Source organism: Rhipicephalus sanguineus, chromosome 3 (genome assembly GCF_013339695.2).
Source record: "Rhipicephalus sanguineus isolate Rsan-2018 chromosome 3, BIME_Rsan_1.4, whole genome shotgun sequence".
Classification (NCBI taxonomy): domain Eukaryota; kingdom Metazoa; phylum Arthropoda; class Arachnida; order Ixodida; family Ixodidae; genus Rhipicephalus; species Rhipicephalus sanguineus.
Genome location: NC_051178.1, coordinates 10645469 through 10663867, shown reverse-complemented (window position 1 = coordinate 10663867; position 18399 = coordinate 10645469). Strand labels below are relative to the sequence as shown.

Sequence of the window (18399 nt, the reverse complement as noted above, 5' to 3'; positions counted from 1 at the left end):
CATAGTCTTGTTTTAGTAGCGAGAATTCACTTTGGCTATGTGAGAAATTTAATTCATGTGGTGTACCAATAGTAAATCATTTGTGATAGTTACTTTAAGATACTTTATTTGCAGTTTTATGGTTACTGGTGTTTTGTGTACTCTAGACCTTTACATTTATCTCATATATTAAAACAAGAAATTAGTATATTTCAAGAATTATGTAATCATTCACACAGTCTTAAGGCAGCATTTTACACCCACTCATATGAATGGTGGCTCCAGTAACTATAGTTTTGTTTTGTCTACATACACTCAAACCTCATTAAAACAAAGTCGCATCTGACACGAAATTAAGTTCGTTCTATCCAAAAATTCGTTAAAAATGTATATTCGTAACACTGCATATATGACAAGACTATTATTCATTTACTTTGTTATAACTGATGATTCGTTATATCCATGTTCATTATGTCGAGGTGTGAGTGTATAATATGGACAGGCTAGAACAAGACTCGAGGCTTGCATAGCTCGAGAACTAAACATAGTTGAGACATGATGCAAACGTACAAACAGGCACAGTTTATTTTCATAAGAAGTCTCTTGTTGGTCACACATAGACCAATAATCACACCACACAGTTGATCTTTTATATACATTAACAGAAACATGTCCGAAACTAGTGGAACATCATGGGAAAGATTTCTTTTACAAACCTTAAAACGCAATGTACAGAACTCCACACACTGGATTTGTTCCCACTACCTACAGTCTGGTACAAATGGTCAGTACTGGCGATATCAGCTGTGTCAGGACACTTTTCACCAATAATGAATTTTGCATAAGTCAATAGTACCTGGACAGAGCACATTGTCTGTTGTATTCCCTACCTCGTAAAAACAGATGAGCTTTAAACATAATGCTGGTGTTTGATGCGTCCTTGTACAAAGCTGGGCAGTCATTCAAACACGGGGATAACAGTTTCCTGATGAACAATGAGGTAATTCACTGTACAACAATGGCAGCCGAACAAATGGTTTCTCGACCAAGTGATGACTGTATCACAGCCACGGATGCCAGGCTGGGTCCATGCGACAGAGGTTGTCGTGACTGTTGGCTGCCGCCACCAGAGTGCTCACCTTACTGTCAGCACCATCAAACGTGGCTAGCGCTGCGCAGAGAGAGAAAATGAATATGATTGGTTGCTGTTTTTTCCTTTTTTTTTTTCGTTGAGACATTAAAGAGCCAATAATGTGAAACAATGAATAAATTTAGACTGATCAAATGGTCTTTTGAAAACTCTAGCATTGTTAACCCTCTGAAGGTGACAAAAAAAAATCATTTTTGTTCTTACATACACATGGTTTATTCATGAGTAACATCAAGCAAAATCCTAAAAAAACACTTATACGATTCTTTATAAAGAAAAATTATGCGTTGTATTAAACATAGCTCACAGACATACAAAAAAGAGCACACCAGAGTACTTTTCCAGTAAAAAATGTTCTTGCTGTAACACTAATAACGTTTGGGCTTCGAGATGTCGCTTTTCTAGATGCCGCTCCTTTATCATCATCCGAGTCTGAACTCGTAAGTAAATCCTTGTCTGACGAACTGACATCCAATGAATCGGATTCTGATTCAGCACTTGGGGAATAGTCCACATAGGAAGAATCGCCGCTCGACTCACTAGCAGCAGAGCAACCAGCACACACTTCCATAGCGTAAGCGAACTGCGTGAGTGAGTGCACGGAAGAGAACTATCATTGTGCGCCCGTCCGGAAAGCAAAACGAGTGAATAAGCTATAATAATCCTTTATCCTATCGCCAACGAGACGGAGTTCGTTTTTCCGAGCGCCCAAAACAGGAAACACCACCATGCCGGCATCATTTGCATAATTTAGTGCCCCACGGAAACGGATATAATCGCGCTCCAGGGAGCAATAAACGAGACTAACAAGCGGTCACCCTTTGAGAGATTAGAAACCAGACAGCCATCAGCTTTGTGGGCGCGAGAAGTGATAACTACCTGAAGGACAAAACTGAAACCAGAACCACTGCGTGCGTGCGTGCGCTTGGATGTGCAAGCGAAAGCCCGCGCGCCACTTTAGAAAGAAAAAAACGAAGACACATCGGCACATAAAAAAAATTCCACGTTTTCCGGATGTGTGGCAGCACATGCCAAGCAAAAGAAATGATCGAAAAAGGTGCGTGTTTTAAACATACAGCCAATTACGTACAGTCGATCCCAGATATATCGAACTCGGATATATTGAATTATTGGCTATATCGAACAGTTGAAAAATCCCCTTGAATTTCCCATGCAAAAGTATGGGGCTGGTGTGCGCGTATATCAAACTCCCGCACAGCGAAACAACCGCTATATCGAACGCTGCCCCGCGCCGAAGCCCAGAAAGTGCATTTTTCCTAACAAATATTCATAATTTTTCGGCCGCATTCTTATAACTTCCAGTCCCTCGTCGCGCGCAGGTCACGAAATTGCGTTGCTCTAGTTTGTTGCGCAACGCTTGTCAGTTCACCGGTATATTTGACGCGCGATCCGCAGGTTTTACTGCATGGGCTAGTGTTTTTCAAAGAGGCTGATTGCCGAGGGCACCAAAATGAGAATTCGAAGTGACTTGGCAGTCTTGTTGTAACGTTTGCATTCCCTTCCTTGTCTGTTCGCGCACGATGGCATGCGGGCCCGCAAAGCATGGCCTTCGAGATCCGCAACCTCATGACGTATTTCTAGTGTTTTCGGTTTTAAAATGCAGATCTCAGAGGCTACGCTTTTTTCGCATTTCTTGCCAAAGTAGCGGCTGCCTTCTACAAAGCCACAAGTGCCATCCGTATCGCCAACATGTCGACGGTGGAGAAATGTTTCTTCGTGCAGCGTTGTTAGCGTTGTCTCTTGCGGCACGTGTACTTCTCGCTCCGTTCTTGATAAATCGTCATTCGGGAGTCGAACTAAACATTGTCCCGCTCGTAGCGATAAAAATGATGACCGGTGCTTGGAACAACGTCAAGTAAAGCACCGTCGTGCACTGTTTCCTTACGGGCCTTGGTGCCAGGTGACGACTTGGAGCGCGTCATGACCGCCGACTACGGCGTACGGTGCGTCAGTGAATTTTGCGACTTATTAGCGTTTCCGGGCGCCGTATCGGACGGGAGCACAGCGAGTGACTTTATCGGTGCAGATAATGATGCAGCTGTTTCTGATTGCATCGACGCCGAGATCATAGCTGACTTTGCCAGTGCTGCGGAAATGGACCCATGCGGTTTGAAGATGCCAGCCGCCGCTGCCACTGCTAAACCCTTTACCGCGCTGCAGAGCTCGCATCAGCGTTCAGCGTCGATCACCGCTGTTGTGGCCGAAGGTGTTGAATCTACTTATCTGGAAAGCTTCAATGATATTGACGATGACTTGATAAATTCACGGCGCGCAAGAAGCAAGACAAGTTTATGGACTACAGTCGCCGACCGATAAATCGGACACCGATAATTCGGACATGCTCGGTAATTCGGACAGTCGCGCGGCACCGCCGATGATCCCATAGAAGTAATGTGTAAAGACGACCGATATTTCGGACAGCTGCGATATCTACATTCGATAATCCGGACCCTGTCCGAGACTCGCGCACGCCGAATCGCCAGCCATTATCTCCTCCGGCACCCGTACCATACAAAGTATGGCCTCAGAGATCAAAACGAAAGCTAATTGGGTATCTATGAGGCTCTATTTCGATCGCTACTTTATGCCTCAGATTTGGAATTGGAAATGCTGATCTTGGAGGCACTGGTCAACTGTGGGAAATCGCATCGACATCGCAAACATTCTACATTCCGGTTCCTGTATCCCCGCGCTAGAGTGTACTAGAACAGGGGAGTGCTCGGAACGGCCGCAGCACCAATGTATAGAAAGTGAAGCCCAAACAGGGTCAATCCGCTTGTAGCGCTGCGATCGGTGGTCTGCAATGTGTCGTTGTTTAAAGAGTTGCGCGCGGCTCCGCGAAAGTGGTGCAGTGGTACAATCCCCGCTTCCCACTCAAAAGGCCCGGGTTCGAATCACAGCTGTACAGGGTGGGTTTTTATTGGTAGTGTCTACCTTCATAGCTGTATTGGTTTCCCTTACTTTCTTAAAACTAGCTTCAGTTGCTATGTATTGCTACAAAAAGTAACGCAAAATGAGAAGTAAAATAGAAAAAAACTTCACAGTGAGCGTAGTTATTTGAAGCGCCATCCCGCGGAATTCAACAAAAACATAAGGTATGGCCCCCGAGATTGAATCCCACGAGATGGCGCTGCAAATAACTATGTTAACTGTGAATTTTTTTTTTATTTTACTTCTCATTTTGCATTACTTTTTGCAGCAATACGTAGCAACTGAAGCTAATTTTAAGAAAGTAAGGAAAACCAATACAGCTATGAAGGTAGACACTACGAATAAAAACCCACCCTGTACAGCTGCGATTCGAACCCGGGCATTTTGAGTGGGAAGCGGGGATCGTACCACTGCACCACTTTCGCGGAGCCGCGCGCAACTCTTTAAACAACGACACATTGCAGACTACCGATCGCAGCGCTACAAGCGGATTGACCCTCTTTGGGCTTCACTTTTTGAAGCTCGTTCCGGGCACTCCCCTGTTCTAGTACACTCTACCCGCGCTGCGCTGCTATCGCCGCCATTTTGTCGAATGCGTCTGCGGTAAAGCGTTCTGCGCGCGCGTTCATTTTTATCTTGAGACTTGCTTTATTTTACGCTCTGCTGTCTCAAAAGATCTGAGTTTAATGGTGCCAACGGTGCCCTCACAGCCAGCGCCGAAGGCCGCGCCGACGACAACGAAAGGCGGGAGATACATTCAACTGCCGATTTTTCGGACGCCCGATTTTCCGGACATGCTCGAAAATTCGGACGCTTTCGCGGCACCGTCACCAGCCCCATAGACGTCAAGAACGTCAGAAATTTCGGACGCTAAAGCTCTTCGGCGTCCGATTTTTCGGACTTTCCGCCAAAATTGCAGGTTCGAAAGGCAATAATTGAAGCCCGCAACTCTGCCGCATCTATCATCTCGTAGGTTCGAACCAGCGCTTTCGCGAGTCGACCTGTTTGCGACAGTAGCAGAGTCCGAAAGTCAGCTTTGTCGCGATGCTGAAGTGTTATGGGGTGAAGCGGACCGGAAATTTAAAGGGGCCGCTATCACGGCGCCGTGCGGCGATGTCTTTACGGATAAGCAGTGGAAATGCACGGAGGCGTGATGGCGGCAGGTGGCAAGCGCGCCAGTACGGCTCAATCGCTGACGAGCCTTACGATAAGCATCTTCAGTCAACTGCTCGATAGTGCATGTGGCCTGGTGCAGTTGCATGCGTAGTGCATGCATTTAATAGGCGAGAACCCAAACGCGCCGCGCCGCCATTCATGCTGCCTCTTTGTGGGACCGCTAAGTGCGCCGCACAGACGCGTTGCCTTCACGAACGAAACCAGCTCGTCATCGTACAGCGATCACATCACACTGGCTGAGATACAGGCGGACTTGGTTGCACGTAAGCGGAAGTGCGGGCAGCAACGCATTGACAACTTTTTTCGGCCACCGGGACCTTGAAATGTCAATAAAAGTATTTTTTTCTGGTGCATTCGTTTTTTCGGACATTCGATAATTCGGACTTATTTACGTTCCCCGTGGAGTCCGAATTATCGGTCGTCGACTGTATTTGCATGCGAAATAAAGTGCGCTAACTTGCAAAAGAAGTAGTTCTCGCCTTGTTCTTTAGTATATGTGAGCGAATCGTTATGTTTGCGCTTTTTACGATTTCGGAAAACTGTGTAGAGGCCTGCAGTGCTTTAATTAAAGCCCTAAATACGCATATTTCGTATTTCATATTATCAATATATCGAACTATTTCGCGGTCCCCTTCGAGTTCGATATATCCGGGATCGACTGTACATGTACGCCGTAAATCCTTTGGTGCCTGTTAGGTGATGCTGCACATGTACGGCGTACACCCTCAAAGGGTGCATTTCTCCACCATAGGTTTTATAGAAGAGAACATGAAGCTTCAAATTTCATAATTAAATTTCACTTGCACATCGTCCAACTTCACAAAGTGAAATGTTAGCATGATTTTTTCTCTTTTTCATCACAAGTGCAAGGCACTTTGCATGCTCCAGGGGTCATCCAAATTGACAGGGATGCCACCAAGTATAACGGAATTAATGACACTGCACAAAATTTCCACGACCACAGAACGAGTGTGAATTTATCCGATTTCCCGAATAAATGAGGACTGAATGAATGGCGAGTTAGCCCAGATATGGCAGTAAAGAAGCTTGCAGTCACTCACTCTGAAGACGGGACATCACTGCACTGACAGCCTTGGAGACCATGCTGATGAGCAGCTCACCATCCATGTCCTGTGGTGCTGAGCCAGGTGTGAGACTGTCGTCTTGCTTCTGCACACAAGCACAAGAGATGATGTAGTACTTTCATCACAACAGGATAAACAAGGCCCACACAAAGGTCGTAATTGTCAACACTGCACTGTCAACATGAGGTGGTCCCCACCTGCTAACGGTGCTCGTACTTGGCGACTCAACAATCTGCCCTTCCAGTACCAATTACGATTTTGGATATTATGGACCTTTGCATTGGATTATCATGGTCTGTTGTCACACGAGCAGATTGTATTTCCGATGCCCTTCAAAATTGCTTCATGCACATGCACCACAGTTATCCTCTGCTTCCTTTACTGACCAAAAATGCAATGATCCTTAGTATCTAGAAAATTAATAAAACTTCAGTTGGGCCTCGGTGGTACATAGCAACCTGATCTTAACCATTTCATGTGCCTCCTTGGACGGCACCACCAAACACATCACAATTAACAAGTTTAGTTTCTTAAGATAATGCACACATTCGAAGAGGCCAGGAAGTGTGCATCCAAATTATTTGCATTATTGGGTATAGAACTAACAAGGCTTTACTGCAGTATTGTTGCTTCAGTGAAGCATTAAAACAAAGAAAATTAGCTTTCCATACCGCTGGTGCTTTAAAAGTAATGCAATAATTTTTCTTCTTAGAACTTACACAATGCCTAATCACTAGAGACCGGATTTTAGGCAAATGCCTACTTCAGGAATGCAACAGCCGAAATAGGATTTGAAGCAATTTCTGGAGCAGCAAAATGTTGCTTTTGGAGCACAAAAATCCAAATTTGGAGCAGGTTACGAAAAGAAGCCTGCATTTTTTAGTCTGAAATCCCAAATTTGAAGCAGTATAACAAAGAAGGCTTATTTAAAGAAAAGAAAACAAAATTATGTACAAGCCATTCAACATGGGCTAATTCGTGCAGAGTGCACGTGAACACTGCTATTTCAATAAAAGCAGTGTGTTGAGCCACCCCACCGTGCAAACAATGACTAAGTCCACATTAGCATTTGCAGGACCTGTCAAATAATTCGACAGGCACTGCAAATGCTAATGTGGACCTGCAAACCTGGCAACCAGGAAATTTGGGAGAATTTGGGGGTAGCGAAAAAAGAAAACTGGCATACGCTTTTGTCTATTGTTTCTCAAGGCCGCAGAATCGCCATACACAGCAGCTCCAAATGATTGCCAATAATTTTTTAGATGTCAGCGATCATACAGTACTCGTAATTACACGGCACATGCACGAATGAGTAATTAAGGAACAAAATAAGCTGTGTCCCTGACAGCTAGTAATAATAGCCCCTTCTAAATCTCAGTATGCTTTTCCACAGGACACCAGTGTACTGCGGCAAAAGTGGCTTAAAAGGGTTCTGCACGCAATAAAACAAGCATCAGGAAATTTGAGAACTACTGTCCTTTTCTATTGCGATAGCAACTATATGGACACTCTCGACGAGTTTTTGCCGTCATCTCACGTATAAAGTCCAAATTAATAACATATCCCTGTGCATAGCATGATCTAACGTGGGTAACGCATTAAAAAAAATCAGGAAATTTGAGAACTACTGTCCTTTTCTATTGCGATAGCAACTATATGGACACTCTCGACGAGTTTTTGCCGTCATCTCACGTATAAAGTCCAAATTAATAACATATCCCTGTGCATAGCATGTTCTACCATGGGTAAAAGCACGCGAATGCGGGCGACGAACGCGGCTGAAGCAGATATCAAACGAACCAGCCCATCTCCGTCGCTCGGAGGGCGTATGCGATAACACCACTCCACTCGGGAAGCCTGCCATCAAAGCATAGAGGAAACGCCCCGCCCGTCTTGAACGAGCATGAAAAGACGCGAGGGGGGGCTGTCGCTCGAGTAGTGGTTGCGATCGCTGGCGCGCACGCTATCTCGGCAGCCATCAGCGGGCGGCTCGTATATCCTGCTACGTGCTGCGCTCTCAGTGCGAAGACAGTGTGCAGAAAGAGCATCTTTCCCTGGAGCGGCCGTATTCTTTTACACCAACATTTTGTAGAGTTATGCAACATCGGATACAAAAGAGTTTGCTGCCAGCCTCACTTCGTATAACATTACAATTTGTTGCTATCGCATTCATTGCTTCGTCCTTGCGGTGAAACTGACTTTTTTTTTCCTTCACGAGGGGTATTTTTCCTTCACCAGCGTCTGTATTGGACGACGTTGCCCACGCTCCAGATGACGAACGCAGGCTCCATTTCTTGCTCAAATTTGTGCAACTGGGAAAATTTTAAGCTGGTTGGGCATTTTGGCGCAGCGTGGCGCAATTTTAACCAATTTCACTGTTTTGGCTCAGCTTGGTGCAAAAATAAGGAATTGTACCAAATTGGCACAATTGGCGCAGCTGTTGCATCCCTGCTACTTTGTTCCTTGCGCATCTATCGTCCCATTTTGATATATGAGCATGAATAAGAGGTCAAGAAGGTCTTTTATAGTGTTTTTACAGTGCCTATAAATGCCTGTAAGTGCTTATAAATGCCTATTCTCAAAATATGAACACTATTTAGCTTCAAGTTTTGCTTTTGAATGCAGTTTGAGACCGTTATTCATGTTACCGGGCCACACTGACGGTTCGGAACTCTGTGGGGTTTAACCAAGTCCTCTAGTTTGGCCAACTTCCAGAAAACATCCACTAGCAGCAGTGAAATGGGACACGTTGGCCAGTGCATGCCACCGCGCTGAATGGCGCGTGCGGTTGGTGAATGCCAAACCGCAGAGAGCAAAGGAAGAAAGAAAAATGTGGTTGCACGCGGCTTTTGTATTACTTGTAATCTACTTAGAAGGTGTTCACCAACAGCGGAAAAATCATCCTGACGCGATTCGACTTGGCCAATACGAGGCATCCCTCTATTCTAGTCTTTTAGCAGCCTGGCTATCTGCTCCTGCTGTACCCTTCCCAGCCATGGCGAAAAGAGAGAGACCGAAGAGTGTGTCAATTCGACAGTGGACACTTGACTCACCATGTTACAGAATAAAAGGAGAGACCGTGTTCTGCGAACCGTGCGGGAAAAAGGACAATTGCATGACTATGTTCGCCTTTGTGCCAGCATAAACAACAACATTTCTTGCTTCTTTGTTATAGATACACGTCACACAAGCCCTTGTTTTGAAGTTATTTGCATTTATGTAAAAATTTATTGTGCCTATATTTATGACGTTGGAGGCCTAAAACATTGTTTTGCCTGCCTATTCCTGGTGCTCAGGGGTGGAAGCGGGCTTGAGTGTTTTGGAGCAGCTCATGGAGCAGGAATAATGCTGTTTTGGAGCAGAATTCTAGGATCAAATATCATAGTTGTTTTTTTTTATTTCTAGTAAACACAAGAAATTCCAACGATTTTAGAAAACATTCAATACTGATCAACCAACCACACTTAACACAAATGATACAGTAGAACCCCGCTGATACGTTTTTGAAGGGACCGTAGGAAATAAACGTAAGAGACGGGAAACGTAAGAGCCGAAAAACAGGAAAAACGGCAAAATATTTAGTGGTACAGAATTTTATTTCAATTCTTACGAGCAGCACGAAAATTGGCGCGCTCAGCCGCGATCTAGTCGATGGATAGAAACGCGGAGCTTAGGACGGCCTCATCCACAGAAATGTAATCAACGTATGTGATTTTTTTTAACACCAACAGCTGTAGGTATGAAAGAACTAAGCACACGCAATCACGACCGGCGCGGCGAGTCCGACCGCGAACTGCACGCACGACCATGCGAGCTCCAACCAGCTCGAACTCCTCCCGTTCTCCGACAAATAACGATGATGATGAGTCTACGCCAACAAGATGGCAGAAGTGAATGCCAATCTCGAAGGCCTTGCTTTCGCAAGCAATTACGTCATACACGCCATGTTTGTGCAATGCAAATCTCAGAGGCTATGCTTTTGTCAATAGTAAATGCCAATCTCGAAGGCCTTGCTTACGCGAGCAGTTACGTCATAGACGCCATGTTTGCAATTTGAATCTCGAAGGCCATGCTTTTGTTTGCATCAATTGAAAGATTCTGTTGTTTGCGCCTCTCATGCGGCTAATATTACGGTGAAACGAGGCCAAGCTGCGTGAAAATGCGCCATGGCCGCTCTCTTTGGTAGTCACTCGGTCGGCTCCGGGCGCACTTCGCGACGTATCATACGGGAACGGTCCGACATTTACGACGTAACAGCGGGGTTCCCAATACATTGTATCCTATGGGAGCTATGCCGGGACCGGCGGAAAACGACGTAACAGCCGGGAAAACGCAGCAGTGAGGAACGTAACAGCGGGGTTCTACTGTATATATATATATATCAGCTGTGATAGAGCAATTACTCAGGAAAACGAGACAAGCGATGTTCTGAATAGCTACACTTGACTAGGCTGACAAATGAAAAACGTTAATGGTAATGAACGTTTTTCAGCATAAGAAACCAAAGAAACACGCGTCTGCACCCTAACCCCGCTTGTCGGACGAGCGGGCGATGTGCCGCGCGAGGCGTTTTCTTTTCTACTTCGAGTAGGAAAACGCGGCGGCGCGATTTTGAGATTGCGCTCGTCAAAATTACGCGCGCACCCCTCCGGCAACGTGTCAGTCGCGCATGAAATCAAGGCATTCGGGACGCAACAGCGTGATTTCGCGAAGGCGTTCGGCAAAAAACACGCGCTTCCCTTCCGAACGCGCGTAAATCGCACCAAAAATTGCGCCATGCGGTTCCACCTTTTCCCTTCAAGTTCCCTTCCAAGATTTGTCAATTATTGGTGTCTGTTATACGCACGCAAATATGGTACTTGAGATGCGATGATACCAGATGACGCAAGCGCACAATTTGAATCCCGTGGTTTTGTTTTCGTACTACCTCACATTCGTCTTTTCAGTAATAAACGTTCCAAGTGTCTATCTTGTTCTCTTTTGTATATTTCTTCACTCGCCACCTCATATACCAAGCCCCACACAGAAACGGCGGCGAGCGGCATGTCATGTTGTGCTGCGGATGGTACGAGCTACAGCGTACTCGACCACGAGCCGAGCGCAGGTACTGACGAGCCAAAATCGAACGATACCGATCGCACAGGCGAGACTAAGCTCGTCACCGCACGAGCGCGTATACATGCTGCATGTATAACGTCTAAGGGCTTGTGTGCAATGCAAAAAATTCTGCACATGGAGAGGCACGCTCTCACTAAAAAAAAAATTAGTTTTGGAAATGGTCCAACCGACTTACACAGACCGAAGCCGTGTGAGTGGTTTCGCGGTTGGTAGTGTCTTCATTTGACCGCAAACGGATAAAACAAATGCGTTTACGTCCACGGCAGCTGCTCGCACTATCCTCATGGCTTCATGTCATATTAAATATTCGCAGTAAATATAACCGTTTCGACATTAAGAAGCGTCAACGCACTTACTTTTATTCATGTTCGCAATCTCAGGCCACGATGACAGCAACTGCCTCGTGCGCGCAGCGCCCAAAAAACTCCGTTGCCGCCGGTGTCACAATCAAAACATGGTGTTGTGCCAGAGCACCTGATCGAACGTGGAAGCAGGGATCAACCCCTGCGTGCTTTGTCTGCAATCCGGGGAAAAACGGCGTCTTCACCCAGCCGGTCCCGACAACTGACGCCAGTCGTTCTTCAAAGCTGCCCAGCTATGGAAAGGCTGCTCAACATACAAAAAGGAGCCAACACCTGCGGCCGGCGGACGGTCAAGAGACTAGAAGACCATCAACACCTGCGGCCGGCGGACGCTCAAGAGGTTAGAAGAACGTCAACACCTGTGGCCGGCGGGCGGTCAAGAGGTTAGAAGACCGTCAACACCTGCGGCCGGCGGACGGTCAAGAGGTTAGAAGACCGTCAACACCTGCGGCCGGCGGACGCTCAAGAGGTTAGAAGAACGTCAACACCTGTGGCCGGTCAAGAGGTTAGAAGACTGTCAACACCTGCGGCCGGCGGACGGTCAAGAGACTAGAAGAACGTCAACACCTGCGACCGGCGGACCGTCAGCTGGACAATGGACGGCTAGAGGATTTAAGGCCGTGCCGGTCCATCGATCAGAGAGGGGAGAAGGAGAACGACTCGAACGGAGTCGAACCAGCCGACGTGGTCGGGCTGGCAGTCATGTTGCCTGGTAGCAAAAATATGTAAATAGTTTGTACATAAAATCTTTTCCTTCTTCACCTTGCCATTACTGACTACTCCGAGCACGACACACACCCGTGTTCGCACCGGCCACGCAACCCGAGTCCCAACAGTGGTTCCAGAGGAGGGATGCAACGACGCGTATTCCCAGCAGCGAGCCTGAGGGACGACATCAGAACCTAAAGGTGGCGGTAGCGATGGGCCACGCTACCTCATTCCTAACAATGGCCGCACCAGGCACGTAGCCAGGATTTTTTTTCGGGGGGGGGGGCCCAAGGCCTAATTGTTCGAAAGACAATCTTTCTATGGCAAAAACAAAAAAAAAGTTGCCTGGGAATATAGAGGGCTGGAAAAATTTCGGGGGGGGCCCGGGCCCCCCGGGCCCCCCCTTGCCTACGTGCCTGGGCCGCACAACCCACATTCTTGTAGCTAGCTCCCGTACAGCCTCGCTAGCTTTTTTTCAGACTTCAATAACGTCACGAGAGCGCGCCGAGTGATGTGATGATGATATAAGCTCGCAAAGGCACGCCATGACACGGATGACAGCGGCACATAAAAGGCGCCAAACGTAGCCTCGGTGATCGGTTCTGGAAGCGCACCGGAGCCCATCGCGGAGGCCGTGCACCAAAGACCACTTGGGAGCAGTTTCGGCGTAATAATGCGTTTTGGAGCAGGATGGCGCAGCAGAAGCGGATTGGCGCAGCGTGGCGCAAATGGCGCAGCACTTCCACCCCTGGGTGCTTAAAACACGCTTTTTTAATGCCTAGAAATCAGGCCTCTGCTAATCACTATCATTTTCACAGACACCTGTGTAGCATAGAAATCAGTCAGTAACAGTACCTATATGGTACTAATTTCGAGAACACCTGGTGCCAGTCATTCAAGAGAGTACAGAGCTGCGGGTACCTTCTTGTGCCAGGCGATGAACTCATCCCGCAGGATGGCTCGAAGCAGAGCTTGTAGCTTGAAGTTGGGCTGGGCCACACAGCGTGCTGTGGCAATCATGCCAGCCGTCATGGAACCTGCTACCCCAATGCTAGTCATGAACTCAGACAGGTTGGGCGTCAGCCGGAAAGGCACAGGCCTGTTGGCATCCAGGTCACCTGTAACACATGACAATCATGTCAAAGGACTTGAAACCTGCCGAACCTGCCCCACAAAGTACAGTCAAACTATCACGTAGTATTTTTCAGGTAACCATTCATTGGCTCGATTTAATGTCAAACCTCAATTTAATTCATGTTAAAAGACACAAGAAGGAAGAGAGAAGTCTTCTTCATGCAAGTTCACACATACGCTGCCACTATTGATATGCCAGGCCTCAACCATTAGACACTTTTCTTCTAGGGGTGTGCGAATATCAAAATTTTCGAATACGAATCGAATACTGAATAATCAAGAGAGGTAATTTTTTTCCCGCTAGTAATCTTTTATTTTAGTACATATTTATGTTGAAAACAGTACACTTGTATGCTATCAACACAAAATTTGTTATTGCACAAAAGAATATCTGTACTTGACAGGAAGTGCATTACTGTGCTATATTTAGTGGAGTTGTGACTTAATGGCTTAGGCTAGCTCAATTCACATGTTGAACAAACTTTCTCTTTCCTTTTCTTTATGTGGTAGCACTGTATTAGAAAAACAAACAATAAAAAAAATGCTTTTGCACCCGCCTTGGTGGCTTAGCGGCTGTGGTGTCATACTAGTGAGTACGAGGGCGCTGGTTTGTCTCCTTCTCAGCTGCATTATGAAGGGGTCAAATGTAACAGTGCCCATTAACCCCTTAAGGGCTCATTTAACAAAAAAAATATGTTCCGAAATTGCCAATTTTTTTTATGATGCGAAATGCTTCAGTAATGTGTTCAAAACAAAAAAATATTTGCGAAAACTTTTTTCGGCAGATATTAATATTTTATTGGCCATTCTTCGCTCCATCATGTATTACTCTATAATACATAGGGAAGAAGTGTTAATTTCAAGGGCTCGTTTTCTTTGTTATACACAATATTAATGAGAACTAACAGACAATAATGCCAAGGAAAGTATAGGGGATGTTTTTAGTAGTAAATGTAAGGTAAATGTGAAGAAAGAAAAGTGGACGAAAAGATAGCTTGCCGCGGGCAGGGACCGAACCTGCGACCTTCGAATAACGCGTCCGATGCTCTACCAACTGAGCTACCGCGGCGGCCATCCCCCCGTCCACTTTATAGGGTATATATGTACATTTAAACGTGGGAGCGTCAGTCAGCGCCGCCAGTAGCCATGACGGCGAGTGTGGAACACTCTTTTTCTGCCTGTTGGCGTCACGTAGCACGTGAACTTATTACGAGCTGGCAGCTGACCAATAATCCCTCGCATACCCCCTGAAAGCATCAAGTCTGCCAGAACGAGGCCCTCGCTATGAATGAAGGGAAGAAGTGTTAATTTCAAGGGCTCGTTTTCTTTGTTATACACAATATTAATGAGAACTAACAGACAATAATGCCAAGGAAAGTATAGGGGATGTCTTTAGTAGTAAATGTAAGGTAAATGTGAAGAAACAAAAGTGGACGAAAAGATAGCTTGCCGCGGGCAGGGACCGAACCTGCGACCTTCGAATAACGCGTCCAATGCTCTACCAACTGAGCTACCGCATCCCCCCGTCCACTTTATAGGGTATATATGTACATTTAAACGTGGGAGCGTCAGTCAGCGCCGCCAGTAGCCATGACGGCGAGTGTGGAACACTCTTTTTCTGCCTGTTGGCGTCACGTAGCACATGAACTTATTACGAGCTGGCAGCTGACCAATAATCCCTCGCATACCCCCTAAAAGCATCAAGTCTGCCAGAACGAGGCCCTCGCTATGAATGAAGGGAAGAAGTGTTAATTTCAAGGGCTCGTTTTCTTTGTTATACACAATATTAATGAGAACTAACAGACAATAATGCCAAGGAAAGTATAGGGGATGTTTTTAGTAGTAAATGTAAGGTAAATGTGAAGAAAGAAAAGTGGACGAAAAGAGAAAAGGGACCGAACCTGCGACCTTCGAATAACGCGTCCGATGCTCTACCAACTGAGCTACCGCGGATGGCATTTCCGCTGAATAAAGGCTCGTTCACACCGGCGACTAGCAACGGTCGCGCTACTAAGTTAGTCGCAAAGCGACTGGTCGCAAACGGTCGCAAATGGCCGTCTTGGTCGCAAAGCGACCGCTTTGGCTCAGTCGCTCGTTGCTCGATTTTTCAGTCGTGCGACTGCAGTCGCAAACCTCTGAACCAATCAGATGCGCAGGAACAGGACATCAACCTATTTTACGGGGCAACGGCAATGCAAGCTGTATACGAGCAGACGTGAATTCTATATGTCGACGCATATAGGTCGCACGCAGGTGTGAACATCGGTCGCTTTGAGTCGCTTTTTGACCGCCAGTCGCAAACGGTCGCGCGACCGTTGCTAGTCGGCGGTGTGAAGAGCGCTTGCGCGTGCGTCCCGAGTAAGCCACGATGCCATGCACGGTGCCGACGCAGCTTCTGTTCTGCCAGTCGGCTCGACAGCAAAACGCGTCTCCGCAGAGGCTCGTGACGTCTAGGCCTATCGGTAGCGAGAAAGTGCGACGGTGATTCATCGACGGACGTCGTCTGTTCCAGAATCGCTGCTGATAGCTCGTTTCAAGCGTCGCATGGCACGCAAGGAAAGCATTGTTCAGTAATAACTACATGCGTGCCGCTAAAATGTCTGTCATTTCTGGTACTGGACATCGCGGAATGAATTCTGGGATCGCTAGCAGTGGATATATGGAACAATATCGAATTTTCCTTGTTTCGCGTTTATGGAAGGGAACGCGAACGGTGGGAACGCGTTGACACTTTTTCCTCAGATATATTTTATCCATGGATTTTCGTAATTCCTTCCACCAGCACATCCGAGTTTGTAATCATTCTGCGGTAAATATCCCCTAAAAGGCCCTGCCCTTTCGAGCTCACGTGCTAGGGTTCCAATTCGAATTTTTGCTTGCTTTTTTTTAAAAATGTAATCTCATTAATAAAAGCATATCTTCTGGTCGGAGCAGCCGCAAATGCGCAGCTGTCAGTAGCGGGCCCGTAGCTCACGGCCCACAGTGAAGCGGCTACGCCATGTTAGACGTCCGCCCCTCGCTTTCGAGGGTCAATAGCTGACTGTTGAAAAAAACTCAGTTATGAATGCGATACCAACAAATTGTATTGTTAAACGAAGTAAGGCTATAGCAGCTAACTCTTTTGGATCCGATCTCGCGTAACTCAACGAAACGCTGGTTTAAGGGAATATGGCCGCTCCAGGAACCGAAGCGTTTTCGTGCTCTGAGTTCTCTGAACGCGAAGTAGCGTTGAGAGCACAGCAAGTTTTTTGAACCGTCTCCCGATGCCTCGAGATAGCGCGCGCGCAAGCGACTGCGCCCAGACGGGCGGGGCGTTTCCTCTATGTTTGATGAGCAACCGACGCCAGGTCTGCACGTGGGAAGATGTTACCTCATGCGCTCTCCGTGCGATGGAGACAGACAGCCGGCTAGTTTAATCTCCGCTCCAGCCACGTTCGTTGCCAGCGCTCGCGAGCTTTTACCCCCGGCTAGAATGCGCGTGGTGATGTTATTAATTTGGACTTTATACGAAAAATTACGGCAACGGCGACGTCAAAACCCCGCCGAAAGTGTACATATCATTGCTATCACAATAAAAAAAAATTGAGGAGCCATTTCACTCTGTGAAGTGGATGATAAGCGAAGCTGTTTCGCGCATGGCAAAGAGGTGACATGGTGGAGGACAGTTCGGTATGTAAGGCCAGGTTGTTAATGGTCAGGCTGTTAACTTTCAATCCGCAATATAAATGCGAAAGCCTTAGATGCTTTATCAAACACGAAAATTGACCGTCGACGGCATCAATCGATTGATGCAAAAAATAATCATGTGATGGCGTCATCATCACGTCATAAATCGTCAAAACTTGTGACGTCATCATGGCGCCGTATATCGTGACGTCACGCGATGACGTCATCACATGACATCGTAAAGCGACGATGTCATGTGAAGCGACGTAAAGCGACGATGGAGCTAGCGCAAAACCAGGTGAGGTGCAGGAAGCTTGCAGAGAGGGAGGGCGAGGATCTACACGTCGATCGAGAAGAAAAAGAACCTAACTTTCGCCTTGGAGTTTTCTTAGGGGAATGCATTAGGGACATTGTGGCTCTTTGGCATTGGGGCACTGCTGTACATCGCGGTGTTTGTCTACCACATCTGCTGATAACCACATAGATGTATTTAGAGTGTTATTTCATAAAGTGCAATTTTATTGATCCGGCATTCTGTTTATTTGTTAGTGTCGAAAATAATCGCCGAAGAGGTTAATCCAGAACACTCAACTGCATGAGCCCTTATTTTTTCATTAGCGAGTGAAGTATGGAGTTCTCCTGAGATGATTTTTTCCATGAGATTTTCAATGAATCGAAATATTTCTAGCCTTCATAAGAGCCCCATAGTAATATTCCGGTGCTTGAATGTTATTGCAATATGCTTCTGTAGTGCACTCCAGGACGTAAAATTCGCTGCTCCAGAGTGCTCCAAGATGCAAAATTATCTGCTCCAAAGTGCACCAAGATGAAAATTTTGCTGCTCCAAAGTGCTCCAAAACGGAAATTTTGCTGCTCCAAAAATTGCTCCAAATCAGAAGTCCTCGGTAACATCACTGCCCTTGGTCTGGCTACCACGGCATGTGATCATCGCCCGGAAAACTAGACACTGCAGCTTCAGGAGGGAAAGCTGCATCTTACGGACTACATCAAACTCCTCCGGAACGACCCTCAAATGTACTGTCAGTGTGTGTTGAAGGTATATGGACCG

General features: G+C 46.6%; 1 protein-coding gene across 1 annotated transcript in view; it reads right to left on the bottom strand.

The window, feature by feature from the left end:
• Nucleotides 1-552: 552 nt before the first annotated feature.
• The window catches only part of LOC119384790 (transformation/transcription domain-associated protein-like), a 946434-nt gene continuing 928587 nt past the window's right edge, over nt 553-18399 (bottom strand). The window contains 3 exon segments of the mRNA XM_049413130.1: nt 553-1150; nt 6319-6427; nt 13452-13648. Of these exon segments, the coding sequence (XP_049269087.1) occupies nt 1041-1150; nt 6319-6427; nt 13452-13648 (416 nt within the window). The 3' untranslated portion in view covers nt 553-1040.